At 33.7% G+C, this 17,330-nt stretch overlaps 1 protein-coding gene across 1 annotated transcript; it reads right to left on the minus strand.

Annotated features, from left to right (window-relative positions):
* Positions 1–2,396: 2,396 nt before the first annotated feature.
* Positions 2,397–16,446, minus strand: LOC147872325 (longitudinals lacking protein-like). Its single transcript, XM_087356872.1, has 3 exons — positions 8,460–16,446; positions 5,538–5,890; positions 2,397–4,583 (listed from the first exon to the last, which is right to left on the minus strand). Exons 1-2 carry the CDS (start codon positions 8,482–8,484, stop codon positions 5,550–5,552), a joined length of 366 nt encoding a protein of 121 aa, XP_087212998.1. The 5' UTR covers positions 8,485–16,446; the 3' UTR covers positions 2,397–4,583; positions 5,538–5,549.
* Between the last annotated feature and the right edge of the window lie 884 nt (positions 16,447–17,330).

The raw sequence follows: 17,330 nt of genomic DNA on the forward strand, positions 1-17,330 counted from the left end.
AGTGTCATAACCAAGAAAACCACAGTCACTTCTGCCCTGAAGATTGTGACAACAGTTCAATCTCAAATGTCTGCAAAGAACCACAAAGACAGCAATTTAAAACTGCACCACTGTGAATATCTCAAATCTGATACCAGCACATTTCATATGAGAAACATGGTTCTAAAAACTAAACAATGATTGTTCCTGATAATTAAATTATGGAAGATAAAGTAGATACCATATCAATGTACTGTCTTAAAAATATCACATTTTCATGTATTGTTGCACAAAAAATTAAAACATAAGCTTAGTTAGGCATAAAAGTAAGATCATTGCAAGCTGAAAGAGCATCTATTTTCACAATTCCAAAAGGATAACACACAGAATACATATGCAGACAGGATATCTTTCATAGTAACATAAGACTGAAAAACACCATCAATTTTCAATGAGTTACACTTTTTACTGCCAAGCTTCACACTACAGACCATGCAACAATTTCTAGGCCTTTCTGTAAAAGCCTGAAGGCCAGTACAGTAATTGATTGGAGACTGGATGACTAGAGTTCAACTTTTGGCAGGACCAGAATTTTTCAACTTGCCACTACATTAAGACATGGTCACTAAATCACATAGTTGAAGTCCAGCTGGCAGTCAATTAGTGCAGGGGTTTAAATTCTCAATGTCTATAATGAAGGTTAAATATTTTTCTTACCTGTCCCATCCATTAACACTGCATGAATATATGCAAGAAAAAATCGGCCTTTAAGCTTTTGTCCAACTGGATCACAGAAGGCACAGTAGAACCTTTTTCACTGGCTCAATTAGTTCATTAGTAAGGAAAGGGGTAAAAGGTCATCAACAATTTCAAGTAAGTTAAATTGGCATTACAGTCTATCTGTCATGTATGAAATTACATAATCTGCACTTTCCTTTCTAGTCAATATTATATTAATGCAGCGTATAAAAACTGCATAATTTTGATTCGTTTTCTTAGTCATTTACAGACTCCATCGCTTTGGGATCACATTTTGGATCTACCATGTCTATCATGTTGCTATGTTGCCTGCGAATGTGACGAATCTGGTGTGCCTTGCGTTTGCAACGCTGCGGACAGAATGGACACTGAAAAGTAGGCTCTTTGCCACATTCCCACTGCAGATGACGTTGAAGGGAATCCTTGCGAACATATGACCTCCCGCAGCGTTCACAGGGAAAAACTCCACGAGCTCGAGTAGCTGTGCTTCTTTTCTTTGAAGGAGACTTAGATTCTTTCTTCATTATCATGAAATCTGAAGGATCCATATTTGCAAAAACTTCACCATGGGCCATGGGCCAACCAGACCAGCGTTTGGTGTCTCCATCACTGCTGCTATCTGTAAAAGGAAATACCCAAAAAATTCAGAACCTGCTCTATGGCAAATGGATGACTGATTCATTCATTTAACAACACATTTTCAATTGCACTTATTATTTAACCTTCAATGGTAGAGTAATTTTTGAATGAAGAGATGAAAAAGAATTTGAAAGAAGGTAGTAGTGGCCTTCTGAAAGGTACAATCTCAGCATTTACCTGGAGGAGCAGAGAAAAAACACAAAAGCATTCAGTCAGGATTGCCTGCCTCCCAGCTTAGTTTTAAACCAGGGGTATCGCAAACATGAAGTAGGAGTGTTATCCACTTGACTGCAATGTTTGCTTAGGCCACTGATCTGGATAAGGTTACAACACTAGCAAATAAATTTCAAGCTGGTAATATATCCCTTTGCTTACTGGTTAAATAAAGTTCTTTCATCCCTAAACACAACTAAAAGCTTGGTTACAATCACACACACACCAGAGAACAAGACAACTTTTAATGACGATAACATTATCAAATTTGGTCAACAGCCATCAACTAATTCATTACAACCACTATCCTACACAGTCTCAAATTTGTAAGAACTTTACAAACTCTTTTAGTTGCCAGATGCCAATGTCTGCTTCATGGTACCATAGCCATAGCCATAGTTTTATTTATTCCATAAATTTAAAATCTAAAAAATATACAATAAATTCATTTAATTTCATACTCATACACAGCATCCATGTTAATCATATCTTAAATCCAAGTAAAACAATGTACACATAATTGTAGTCAAGAGAATGCACAGGCACATTCCATTTCACTATTAAAAATGTTTTCATATGTCCTAAGTATCAGGGTTTCTAAGGGTGGATTTTGGATTTTCCTTTTCTATAAAGTAAAGAGGAAGACACCTAATGATGAAGGAAGATCCATCCTTTGAAATGTGATTCATGAAGACTTTTTAAAAGCACAATGGATATGACATAAAAGAAATAAATTAATAATTAACAGCATTGCTCAAGACATTCAGAAAAGTGCAGTGGAACGTATTTTTGGAATAAATCTCGTATTCTTATCAGTTTACTTTTATTTTCACATCAATGTACATAGTCTCCAAATGTACCTTGGTATTAAAGGGCTAGTACCATATACTATGAACTATTATGGACTGACCTTGGTAGATTGTACAAAATAAATTACAAACAACACAATGTTCATTATGAAAAGTGAATAAATATCATAATCCAGGGATTAGTGACTTGAGAAAAAATATGCAGGAAAGAAACAGATTCAAACCATATGGTACAAGTATATGAACAAACAGTACTGGCAATAAGCTAGATGAAATTCGTTGGAACTGTAATTAATAAAATATTGTCAAGCATTATTAGATATATTATACAAATACAGTAGTGTACATAAACAAGGTGCAAATAACCTGTCACTATAAATAACACCTACCATCCTGAAACAAATGAGAAACATGTCTAGATATTCACATGTCCAACAACATAAATATTTCACGTATGATCCTGCTATATAATAATTGGGTCTCTGTCTCACTCAATTTGCTTGCCAACTTTGCCAGGTGTTCTCATCATTCTCTTTCCATATTCCATTTTTTACCTCTACTTACCTTCTACCCTTCCTACCTTGAACCTCATTTTGGGAATTTAGAGATAAATAAAGATGAAAATAAACAGTAATTGTTAATAGTTCACCCTTTTTCAGCTTTAAATGCAAACACATCACCATGTTCACACAACACATGGCACATCTGTTAATAAAATATTAGTATCATCAGACACATGATGTATATCTAATGACATGTCCCTGTATTTGAGCAATTCACTGGCACTCAACCTGAGCCTGACTCATATCAGCCACACACTAAGCAGATTATACTATGCCAGTTCTGAGCTTCATTCATATCTGCTACACAATGGAATTCCAATCAAGTTTCACAATTTCATCATTGGTACTTACATCCCAAAAACATTACAAATTAAATGTACCCAGATTACAGGGGATGATGGAAAGTACATCTACTGTTCTGCACAAATTCTTGACACCTCATAAAAAGTTTACATTCACACACTGAAGTTTTCCTTAGGAAAAAGAAATAACTTCCCTTCAAACATTTCCCTCCAGTTCTTCAGCTGTGTGAAGGTATGATTTATAAACTTTTCACTTCAGAGTTCCTCATAAACAAAATTTGCAATAAGTTGAGGTCTGTCTTGCATTTCACTTGTACTACTGTTGTCTAAAATGGCTTCAACATCAGGAGTTTGTGACAGTTCATGCTGACAAATAAACTGGCACACAGTCAAGTACAACAATTAGCACTGGTATTGTCAGTGTTAGAACTTTTGCATTTTATTTCAGAAAGATAATTTTATTTGTCTTGAATTTAGTACGCTGCTTGTCTAGATGTAATTTTTTAATGTATGTATTTTATGTTTTTATACTTGAGTTTGTGACGTGTTCTATATCCACTATTGGATTCTTGGAACTTGTAAATAAATAAATAAAATATATTTAATAAATAAAATAAATAAATATATTGAACAAGAAAAGTACCCGCCATTCTCAATGGCAACAAATAGGATAAACAATTATTAAAATACATCCTCTAGCCTCTGCATCCAGACCGGCTCTAGGGCCCATCCAGCCTCCTATCCAATGTGTACCAAGGTCCTTTCCCGGGGGTAAAGCGCGGCCAGGGCGTGATGCTGACCACATACCCCCATCTAGTGCTGAGGTCAAGAATGAGTAGGAACTAACACCCCCCCCCCCCCCAGGTGCCTACAGGGCATATAGTGGGACAGATTTACTTTACTTTACTATATCCTGTAAAAATATCACTGGACTGTTCACCATCTACTTTTACTTTGCATACATCTGTACTGTATTTTCCACTATTTCAAGTATGGATTCACTTTGTGTAGTAAAATATAGTGCCTGGTGAGATTTTCCTTCCGATGTGTTTTGTAAGTACAAATGTTGCAGTAAAACTGAGGATCTTTGCCACATTCACGTCTAACATGACTAACGAGTCCTTGCTTCCATTTGTACATTCTTCCACATTTCTCACATCTATATTTTTTTAAAGTCTGCACACTGGTTAGCATCAATGATTCACCAATTTCTGACTGTCTCATTCCAATATTTGTATCAAATTGTGGATCACCACCATGTTCCCAAGCTCCAGTTGATCCAAAACCGAAAATTTGTTCCAAAGGAGAAGTGCTGATCACTGTGGAGAAAAGAAATATTTGTTTTAACAAAATCAACATTTTATGTCACTCATTTTATTTGCACAATGTGTTGTTTTGAAATTACCGGCCATAATACACCTAGTGATCGCCCGAGAAGATTTTATTGAGTTACGTCGCCGCAGAAGCTTCAAATCGCATAAAACAAAATACATTTAATAATGCACTGCAATGGAAATACTAACAACATAATCAGTCTCTTTAAACTTCTCATATAATTAAATCGGAATGGGAAAATAATACTTGACAAGAACATTTCACATTTAATCAAACTTATATAACATTTCAGCACATAACTTATATAGTATATTTTTTTCAAAATTCCATGATAAGACATTTTATATGTTATTTCATCTATCCATAACATTTTGTCTGAAAAAAAAAGTTGCATAAAAGATTAATTCATAACAAAAGGTACCACAATCTTTCATGTACTTCATTACATCCTGAAAAGTTTTCAGTGAGGTAAAGATTACTACCAAAAACTTCTATCTCATATTTCAATCATAGTGAAAGGCCCAAATATTTCTTTGGGTCAATATAGCAATTTGTCTGTCACATTAGTAATGTCTGCAACGAAATGCTACAGAACACCTGATGTGCAGCAAACAACAGATATAGACCTTACTGAACAGACGCACATCTTCCCACTTGCTTCTTTTCATGTGCAATTGCATACCTAAAAATTAAATGCAGGCAATACACTGGGATTTGAGGTACTACAGGAATTAAAATTTATACTGTGGTCTTACTGGTTATGATGACATTTGGTATTATAGGTGTATCAGACTACAACAGCAACATAACCTAGAAGACTACAGTCCAAATATAAGGGAATTTATTTTTTATCAATATCATGATGAGGATTTACAAGATAACATAAATTACATGATGAAACACAGTAACAGCTATAATTTATATTGAATCATACTTACTGCATATATTTCCTACTGTTTCATATGTGGAACCATTTTATGACGAGAAATAATGTGCCTTATGAGATTTCCCTTACGATGAGACTTGTAGGTACACATGTTGCAATGAAACTGAGGATCTTTGCCACATTCAACTCTAACATGATCAAGAAGTCCTTGTTTCCATGTGTACATTTTTCCACATTTCTCACATCTGTATCTTTTCACTGGCATCCCAACATTTGGTATAAGTAACTGACTGTATACAGACTGTCTTATTCCAAAATTTTCACCACGACTTGGACCAACATCCTGATTCCAAGATCCAGTTGTTCCAAAACTGGAGATATAGTCAACAGCAGAAACATCCATGCCTATAGAGAAAAGTTAGGAATAATAGTATTAACAACCAAGAAGTTCTGGAAAGAACTTAAATTTCCTACTTAATTTCACTAAAATAAACAATTAAAGATGATGTTATCTAATGATAAATGTAAAATATTTCTTCCATTACACAAATGTTGATGAGTCTCAAATTCTCACAGCATTAGCACATTGCTTCATGTTTACAATTTTGCACCATCGAGTTATTGCAATATGTTCTCACAAAATTGATTACAAAACAGATTGTGATCTTCTTCATTATTGCATCATGTAGTCTTCTACTTATGTACCAGGATTTCAGAGGAATACGCTGCCTCCATCTCGATAGCTAAAGTGAGGAGGGTCTGCTTCGAGAGTAACTCAGACAAGAGAGCAATGAATCATATTTCACTATCACAAAGTGCAAGAGTACAATTTTTCAGGCTGACTTACAAGGCAGAAAATATGTCACCACTATTAAAATTTCTACATTCAATTTTTATCACACAGTAACAAAAACATAATATTTAAGTTACTAATACAATTATTAGTTTCAGAACCATATGTTCAATAAAGAATTTATTACAATATTCTGAGAATTGTTTCAACCAAATTTATACACATCAGGGATAATCCTTAAATTAGAAGCAGCAAGATATTTTTATATTTCAGTAGAATTTTTTTATGATTTATAGCAAATAGTGGTTTTATCATCATTTGATCTGTCAACTTTCTCACTTTAAAATTCAACTTACACATTTTGTTGACTGTAGTCTTCTGGGTTGATGACATGAAATTCTAACAATTTCAGATCTGGCACAGGATATTTAAATCCCATCTTTTCATTACAAAGTTCTTGTTCTTCAAATAATGTCTTAAAGATGTCAGTAACATTTAGAAAATGAAATTATTTGTGATTTATTTAATTATCCAATCAGTAACTCAGATTATGTAGCATTAAATAATTAATAATGAACTGGAAGGTATATGGAAGGAAGTGGCCATATCCTAATTTAAGGTATTATCACAGAATTCACCTGGAGCAACTGAGCAAAACAATGAAAAAGAGTCTCCATGCAAAGATTTGAACCCAGTACCTCATGAATATAAAACAGGAGTGCTAATAATTTAGCTGCAATGTTCAGTCTTTTTTCAGTATAACTCCATGTTGTAAGATTTGAGGTTTTCACAGCGGTGAGTATGAAGATTTCTGTCTTCTGGGTTGTTGCGCTGTGTAGACTGGTCGATGTTAACAAACGTTTCAGAGGTCATTCTGCCTCCGTCTTCAGGGCCCTAATAACGGAGGCAGTATGACCTCTGAAACATTGGTTAACATCGACCAGTCTACACAGCGCAACAACCCAGAAGACAGAAATCTTCAAATCCATGTTGCATTAAAATGTTTTTGTTGTAATGATACCATCTGAAGAACAGACATTATGAACATTACATAAGCAATGACAACTGCTAGACATAAGTGGTGTATACATAATTTCTCGCCATAACAGCAACTCCCAAGAAAAATTTATCATAACCATATATGGGGACAAAATAACTTCACACAGTCAAATTTACCTTTAGGCAACATTATGATGGAGATCATGACCAGGAAATGTACAGGAGAATAAAACTAGAAAAAAAGTAACCTTGAAACTGGTTACTTCATGCAATATTACACTAATCATAAAAATAGATGGTAACCAAACTTGAGAAACATTGTGGATGTCTGTGGCAACAATCAGCCAAACTGGTGCAAGTTCTGCTGATAAAGATACTTTATGTAAGATCCTCCAAAGAAAAGGTACAGAAACACAACGTTAATGAAGGACTATACTATGAATGGAACGTAACAACACATTCTAAACTTGGCAACAGAATGTGGCCAGCTTAATGCTTTGGTTGCACTGATCTGTAAAAAAGATTTGTAACCACTGGACAGAATGCTAGGATGATCTCACAGCCAATCTGGATGTGGTGGTGCAAAGGAAAATCTTTACAGCACTATCAGAACTTGAGTCCAGCATGTCCAGTTCATAGCCAAAGCTTTTAATGACTGTGTTAGTATGACTTATGACAACACAAAAACTCACATCACAGTTAAATATACTAATGAGACATGTATAAAACAAAAAAAAACTCTTCTCAACAAAAAGGCTAGTTAATTAAATAATGGGTAACTGCATTTACTGTCTTCTGCACATATGTACAAAGCACACAGGGTACTAATTGATTGACTTATGATGTTGATTATTGTGTCACTTATTTCTTACATTATAAAACATTTAATCAACTGAATAGATTACATATTGTCAAAAATAAAGTATTTTCAGGCACAATACACCAGGATCAGTATGTCCTGCATAAAGTAGCCTCAGATTAATTCCTTAAAAAATTAATACAACAAAGTAAAATGCTATAATCAAGTTTTATGTCAATGCAAGTTATGAAGAATGATCATAATTTTTTAAGCTGCAGCATTTGTTACTTAAGACAATTAGTCCAGCGGCAACCACCAAAACACCATGTACATCAAATATTCCTCAGACAACAAGATAACAGCCTACATATTTAAATATTTACCAACTAACAAAGTCCATCTACACATTGATCTTATGGAATAAAGCCAAGTGTCTGATGAGATTTCCTTTCTGATATGTCTTATGTGGACACATATGGCAACAAAACTGGGGCTCTTTGCCACACTCCAGTCTCATGTGATTTCGTAAAGAACCTTTCCATTTATATTTCTTCCCACACTTCTCACATGTATATTGAGAGGGCATGGAGTTTTTTAGAAAAGACTCCCTTGAAACTGTAAATGCTGTAGCTTCATTTTCATCTGCCAAATAATGCACCATCCTCCATGGTGGTAACCATGCCTCAACACGTCCCACTGTTGTGGATTTACCTACATAAACAAGAAAAGAAACAACCTGTTACTTGAAAAACAATAATACCAAACATGTATAATACCAAACATTACTTTCCTTCATATTTATTGCAATGGCAACAGGCTATAGTGTATCCAAATATTTGTATTTAATTTTAGAAATCCACATTTTAAACGTGTTTAGAATTGACTTCAGGTTCGAATGCAGCTGTAATATTAAATATTAAAGTACTTGTATTGTTTGCACACTGAAGTTTTAAATGTATATGAACACTTAAAAGCCACCACGTTTTACTCTAATGACTCACCATTTTCTGGTGACAGGCAGACAAGAAAAAAGTCCACAAACACTTTTATAGTGTAATTTCATTATTTTACTACCTTCCAACATTTTAATTCTTAGCCTAGACATTAAGTTCAATTTCAATGTTGTATATGCATGCCATCAGAAGATGGTCAATCAAATGGCTAAAACAAGTAGGGGCTTTTAATACTTTGTTGTGTAGATGGTATTAGAAGGAACACAACAGGATGCTTCATTTCAAGTGAGTTAGTATATTGTCTAAAAGGCTGTAGATACACACCAAATAATTTTTTATGAACACTTCAAATGGAAATAATGAACAATTAAACTCCCAACAAATTTCTGAATGTCACTAAGGTGAAATGTAGCACATTGGGAAAGTGGAAAATTATACAAAATTTTGCCTCATAAAACATGAAACAAAGAGACCACTTGCTACATCCAGGCACAGACTGAAGAATAATACTGAAAATGTTTTCAGAAAAATATGGTATGAAAGCAGAAGCTGGACCAAAGTGGCTCATGATAAAGCCTGAATGATGGACTTTTGAGAACATAGTAAAAAAGCTTCAGGTTCCACAAAATCAAGCAATTTCATGACAAGTTGAGTAAATATTGGCTTATCAATGCTCAAATATCTTTTATAGCAGTTGATAGCCCTAAACCCAATTCCCAAGTTGGGGGACCAGCCCTTGTTGACTGCACACAATGGCTTATTCAATACAGTCATACTTTCTTCCATATCTGCAGGCTGTCTGCTCCATCCACAATCTGAAAAAGTGACAAGCACAGAGGTAATACATAATGGATCCAGTTATGTAACAAAACAGCAGACTTTTATAAACTAAAAAGCAAAATGAGCATATCACAATCACACTCTCCTAACATAAATAAGACAAAATAAGACCATTACTTAGAAAACATGTGAGGTTCATTTCCAACCTGGAATAAAAAAAAACAACAACAAACAAACAAACAAACAAACAAACTACAGTGGAGCCCAGTCCATTAGATTGCTATAAAATAGGGTTACTTCAAACAGACACATTTAGGAATCCATGGTTATATCATATATATTTAAATCCACATAAAAACAATGTAATCATTTAATACTGAACTGATAACAAACCTGCAAACTTGCAATAAAAAGACGTATAAAATACTGCTGTATGTCTCTACCGTGTATTACAAGTACAAGTTATATTTTCTGTAGTTGTGTTAACTGAAAATCAGGAAGCTGTTCTATCACTTTTTACTGAGTATCAAACTCCAAATGGAGAGACCAACATAATGACCTTTGTGCTGCCCATGTTTTTTATTCATATTACTTTTTGAGCTCCTACATTTGCTGTATGCTTTTAACATGAAGTTTAACTGAATGAAACTGCTCCAATAGTCTCAATTACACAACTAAAGAGGTCTCACACTTAACTCAAAAGCATAATCCATAATAGAGACAAAGCTCCTTTAGTATGACTTCAGAACAATTGGTTGTAGAAGTAGTGACTCACTCATTAACAGAAAATTCAACAATATGTATATTCTATTTTATTGAAATTATAAATATTATATACATATTCAGAGTAAAATAAGTCAAAATTACAACAATACTATATTATTATAACATTAAATACCCTACAGGATAAACATAACCTTCTTAAATCCCAATAAATAAACCAATGTTCAATCAAATCTTGCAGCAATATACTGTATTCACTGTATGTTATACTAAATATAATAAACAGAACAAATTTCAAAATTAAGAACACATAGAAGACAGCAGTTCTGAATGTGAAAACGTAGACCACACAATCATTAATTTATTACAGAAAGAGAGTTTCTAACATGAAGTAAATTAAAAACTTACAAGGCACATGAATGTTATAAAATTTTCTAGGACAGTTAGCTGCATCAATACAAGACTGATCACCAGAAAAAAATGTTATAACATGAAATAAATTGTTAATTAAAGACTGGAAAGTCTCCTGGGTTTAAATTTTTCCAAAACTTCAATACACCAAACAATAGCTCAGGAAGCTAAACACTGGTTCCTCACCACAGAGACCTCAAGTTCAAACCTGGGTGACTTAATGAGATTCATGCTGGACAATGTGGCACTGGAGAAGGATTCTCTCAAGTTTCCAGTTTTACCTCATAATCACTATTCCACAATTACTCCATATTCACCTACGAGTGCTCCACTAGATTTGCAATAGCCCCGTACAAGTAGTATGTTATAATACAGTTGGTATTAAGTTAATGACTCAATTTCTGGCCCAGAACTCTGCTAGTCTAGGAGAAAAGGTAGTTTTTATACAACCATTGACAATACTGACCTTTACAACAAATATATAATAAATACAAGACAGGCAAAATAATTTATCATTTTATCCCTTTAAAGGTAAAATCTCATATAAATATTTCACAATCTAGTTCCTAGCTCCAAGAAAACATAATACATCACTGTTACAAAATTCATGTTTTTAATCATGTGCAGGAATCATTTTGCTGATTATTTTAGGGACAAATTAAAAACACCAGAAGAATGTGTTTAAAGTGCAAGGTTAAACATTACACCTGGTAGTACACAGTTACCACTGCCCTATAAAAGTTCAAATAAATAATATTAATGAAGAACACACCATAAGAAGGATTTGATTATCCATGCTGCTTCCATTTCTTTATTAATCTACATTCTCCGTAAACAAACTTCTAAACTAGGAGACTAAAATGAAAGCATCCAAGTGAGCCCACTAGAAAGGGTTCTCACTTTATTTGTAAGCCAAAATTAATTTCTTAAATTTATCTGCCTTCAAGAGAATGAAAAAAAAAGCCAATTTCAGAAAATATTTTTAAGCCAAATGACACAAATGTTTGTAAGTCAAGATTTATTATTACATCACCAAAGAAAGATCTTCAAAGCTTCAAGTATGATGTATGTTATGTGGCAAAACTACACTGCTTTAAGTCTGACCTGTCTTCTCATTTCGGACAAAACTCAGTCTCTCTGCCTCATTAACCGTTTCCACTTTAACAGTAAGGTAGCCTCAATACCTAATTTCATTCTATGAGATCTAACAATCTCAACAATGTTCCATTACAGTGTTTAGTCTTATGTCAGGACTTCTGTTATTGCTAGCTGTCATTTTACCTCTATTGAGTTTGTCTGAGCAACTTTCATTTGACAATAAAAATGTTTGTATTTTATCATAATAAATAAGATCAAAACAAATAAATCACTATGTATTTCAACAAAAAGTTTGCTATATTAAATTTAGCTAGACATACCAAACAAAAATATGAACTTAAAGGGTTACGATAGTTATACATAACCATAAGATAAGAAAATCAAAAAATGTAGTATGACTATGAAAAATCAATTTTATGCACAGCAATTTTTCAATTCCAGCCAAGAACTACAAACATACATCAATAAGAGACACAATGCCCAAAGAGAATTTTCAAACCTTTTGAACATTTTTTCAAAACTGCACTATTTAAATGTTTTAGGATTCACAAAAACTTTATGCCAGTATGAGTCTAGTATGGCCACTAAAACAATTCTAAAACTGAGCTAGTCACCTGCCTTATGTAAAGATTTACAAAGACACCTGGGTTTTATTTATGGCAGACTGTCAAGTGCCTGAGAAGGTTGCCCTTCTGATGAGTCTTGTATGGACACATGTAGCAGCGGAAACCTGGTTCTTGACCACATTCATCACGCACATGGTTACGTAGTGAGCTCTTCCGTTTGTACAACTTTCCACATTTCTTGCAGACAAAGCCATTAGGTAGTGAGTTGAGACTCCATACATCAGTTATATTAAAACTGAAATCGTCAGCATAAACTAGAGGGGGAAAATCAAAAGAAATGTTAGTATGTACACAAAATAAACTAAATATCATGTTGGATATCAACAGAATATGATGTTCAATAACCCCTTCAGTGCATCTGAAACAGTTTGACAACCATGGAAATCACATTCCAGTCCGTCAGTGAGTCTAACAATATTAAAATTAAGAAAAATAAATTTATATTGTCTGTCATGTGTTCAAATAAAAAGACCTCTCTCCAACTAAGAAAGACATCTCATTCCATTCTAATGAGACCAGTTTGTCAGTCTGAAATTCAGCCAGAATAATACTAACAAAACAGAATGCATAAAACAAAACATACGGGCCTTACAAGGGTTAAAATTTAAAATATATTTAGCTGATCATAAGCAGACAAAAAGTATGTTAAAAAGTTATTTCTGTATGGGGGTTTATATTCCACTAGAATCAGATTAAAATTGGTTTAAATTGTAACATTCTCAGTATACAGGGTAATGAAAGCATATAGACCATCACCAGTGTTTTGTAAGAATATATGGCCCGCATCTTCAGACTGTGAAGATAGATTGTCCTCCAGTGTCAAGACAGTGACAGAAAAGACAAAATATTTTAACTACACTAGCAGAAAAGTGGAAAAGCTTACAGCAGACAATTTGACTTTCTTTTTCCTGTCACATGCATATGTCTGCACACAATACACACATAAATGTTGACTTTGTTCACTACTTATCAGATGCCTGCCATCAAAAAGATAGTAACCACTCAGAGCCAACACATACAGCCTGTAAACACCTTCCTATTCATCAGTCATAATCATTCATATGACAGAAGATTTTGATAGAACCTCATGATGCGAGTGATACTTTCTTCCAAAATGTTGGTAACCACCTACACACTACATGACGAGAGTGTCACAACCCAGAAGACCAACGTCAACAACTTCACTGCTGCAAGATCCTCAAATGTATGTACTGTATGGCATATAAACACAGCATAAGAAGTGTGATTAGTCAGATAAAAAATAATGACCGAGTGGAAAAACTGTTCCATGCTGCATGGGTTATATCTGAGTGGGTAATTATCTGGTACAGGCACCTTACAAGTAGCAAACGTCAACATTTGAAATCAGTCACCTTTATCCTTGCTACTGTGAGAACCTGAAATCTCAAAAAAGTCAACATATGCAAGTGTATTGTAAATTTCCAATTTACTTAAGTGACAACTAAGAAAGGAGTCTACATGACTGGTCTAAGCATTTCCACTGTCTTCAGTTTGTACATAAAATTTATAGCACAGACAAAATGTCTGGTTTTGCCTTCCACCACTGTGGGGTCTCAAAATCTTTTTACATGGTAGAAACTGGAAATTGTTAGGATAGAAATGCTCATTTGATAAATACACATATAATGTGCTGTAAATTTAGTTCTATTATAGCAACTCATTACACTCCATCTTACAATGTGAAACCACAAAGCACAAAGAATCTATCACAAACATTTAATAAAAACAACGGAAACATGAAACATAAATGAAGTATGTAACAAAACTATAAGTTATACAACTGATCAATGAAAACTGAAAACATGGTGGTAAAGACATTGTTGCTGTTTTGGGTTGTCATCCCATGTGGACTAGTAGGTTGGTACCCACATATCAGAGAAACATACTGTCTTCATCTTCAGGGCTGAAGAAGTAAGGAAGATGGAGACTGATTCTCCATAATATTGGTATATACCTACTAGTCCACATGGTGTGACAATCCAGAACACCATCGACATATTTTAATTCATTATCCTATGTTAAAAACTTTCATACAACTGAATCCTTTGAATAAATATCCTGTGGACCCAATGATTTTGCATTCCTTTATTCTTCTTTAGGTAACTTACATGTAATATGTAAAGCATTTACTCATCATATTCAAAGATATTGGTACAAAGACTAAAAGTATGAAAATAAATGCAAATATTCACCTTAATTCACTTATCTGAAACAAATTTTATATTTTCAGAGTGGTTGTGCGATTATATTTGAAATAAAACTCATAATTTTGTAACCATAACAACGGAAAGTTTGATATTACAAGTAAATTATGAAATGTGAATATAAAAATGGATACTGAAACACAACAGAACCATTATGTTGATAGAACAGGTGAAGACATTACTAGATAAGAAACAGATAGAGCATATGAAGAGAGGTGGCTGAAGATGGCATGACATTATATACCTATGGGGAGAGGAGCTAGAGAAAGACCACAGTAAGTTGATTTAAGGATTTTGAGGCTGGTGTGTCCATTTACATGAGAAGGTCAAAATACTTAGTGCAATATATATCTAAATAAATATAAAAGAAATATGCACCAATAAAAAAACTGATTTTATGCAATGTGTCCTAATGCCATTTTATTTTACTTCTGAAAAAGTCCACTTTATAGATCATTATTTTCAGTCTATGTACTGAACTTTACACATTATTTTTAAATATATTTTATTGTACCACAATAAGTGGACTATTTATGAGGTGTGATGATTAAATTACTACAGTTAACATACCCGATATTTTATTTAAGCTTGCAATGCACTCTGCATCAAGTAATCAGATTTCATTACTCAAGATTGTAAAACTTAGATTATTCATATAAATTTAGTATGGCACATCAATATAATTTCTTTATTATTTTGTTCAAGCATACACACTATTCTTGAAGAATTTAAAGAAATACATGTTTGGTTAAGGTAACAATAAGTCAAAAATCAGGCATTTACACCAACAGCACACAATTAGAAGTAAAATATAACCACATTATACGTAAATTAAATCGTAGCTAGATTCTACATGGTAAGCGGCATAACATGTATTACACAATATAACCACTGATATCAATGTCATGTTCCTTTGTAATTAAAATATTTCCGTACTAAATACCTACTCTTCCCTTATGCCTTATACACTATCTGATCCTGACATTCGGCCATTCCTGCAGTCTAAGATTTCCAACAAGGTGCTGAGTTCAACATCTGTTCCTGTAGTTTGTACAGTTGGTAAATGGTTGTCAATATATGGTGCTAATAAAATAGTTTAATAAACACATTAAAAAAGATACTTAAATATTAATATTTCGAGTCATGATAAAAAACAACGATTGAAAAAATTTCCTCTCAGAAAGAAAGTAATGTAGGTACTCTCTTCCTGAATTTGTAGCTTGACTAAATATCTAAAGCAAAAACACACCTGCTGCCAAAAATAAATAACCATTATATCCAGTCTTACACTTTATATTAAAGATGTATTTCCAAACATATCAACAAAGAAATTTGTACCCAACTGTATAAATTATCACCACGAAGACCATTTCTACAGTAACGTATCATTTCATCTTCATAAAAGCACTATACTGACCTTAAAGTAAATATGGCTCCCAATTTGGGATAATCATACAAATAAGATGATGTTATTCATGAAAGAATGCTTGCATGCAAGAACATAAACATTATTATTTAATTTTAAATATAATTCCTAATATGACTGGTTGATGACCTAGAAGAACTGTGTGTACTCAGGATGGACTTGCAAAACATGACGTTTAAGGTTTTCTTTCCGTTTAGTTCTCATAGGACAGACAGGACACTGATGCTGTGGTTCTTGTCCGCATTCCCGTCGCTGGTGGGCTAGTAAGTGTTTAAGCCATCGGTATGAACGTCCACAGCCATGGCATGGAAAGTCTCTCTTTTGTCCTCTTCTCAGACCATACGATGAGTTGGCAATATTATAATACTTTAGAATATTTTCTGCTGTCAACATCTGTCCCATGCCATTATTCATGTCTTCATTTCTTAACACACAAACATTAGGGGATCTTCTGAACCCTGAAATGGAAACAAATCAACTGAAATACATAGCTATGACATAAGTATGTACATTCACCTATAAATTTAAATTACACACTGCAGTACTATTTACTTACTTCTTTAGTCAACTATGGTACAGTACAGTGTTAAGAATCACATTTCCGTTTTGGGTGGTCACCCATATTGTTGGTTAGTTTGGCAGTGTTTTGGAGAAACACAAATCCTTCATCAACAAAGTAACAACTGATTAGTCCTCACATTTACAGTATTATACCATGGAGCAGTGAAGAATCCCATGTTCTCACTGGTGAGTGCAAACCAATGAGAATGCATTTTGAAACTAGAATCATGAGTATCACTACTTAACTCATAAAAGATGGGTTGATGGAATGGTGGGTCTGAAATTGTAGATATCCTGATGACAGAAATAGAAACAGAAACAAAGGGCTCTTTAAGGATCAAAAATGTATTTCTGAGAATTATATCAGAAATGTCTATAGTAAGTGTTGTTCATACACACTGAAAATATAAGACAAGAACCTTTATCAAAACCTCATTACTAAAATCCAGGC

Source organism: Zootermopsis nevadensis, unplaced genomic scaffold, assembly GCF_977971745.1.
Source record: "Zootermopsis nevadensis isolate Lab colony 2312 unplaced genomic scaffold, Znev_1.0 Znev_ptg000028l, whole genome shotgun sequence".
Taxonomy (NCBI): Eukaryota; Metazoa; Arthropoda; class Insecta; order Blattodea; family Termopsidae; genus Zootermopsis; species Zootermopsis nevadensis.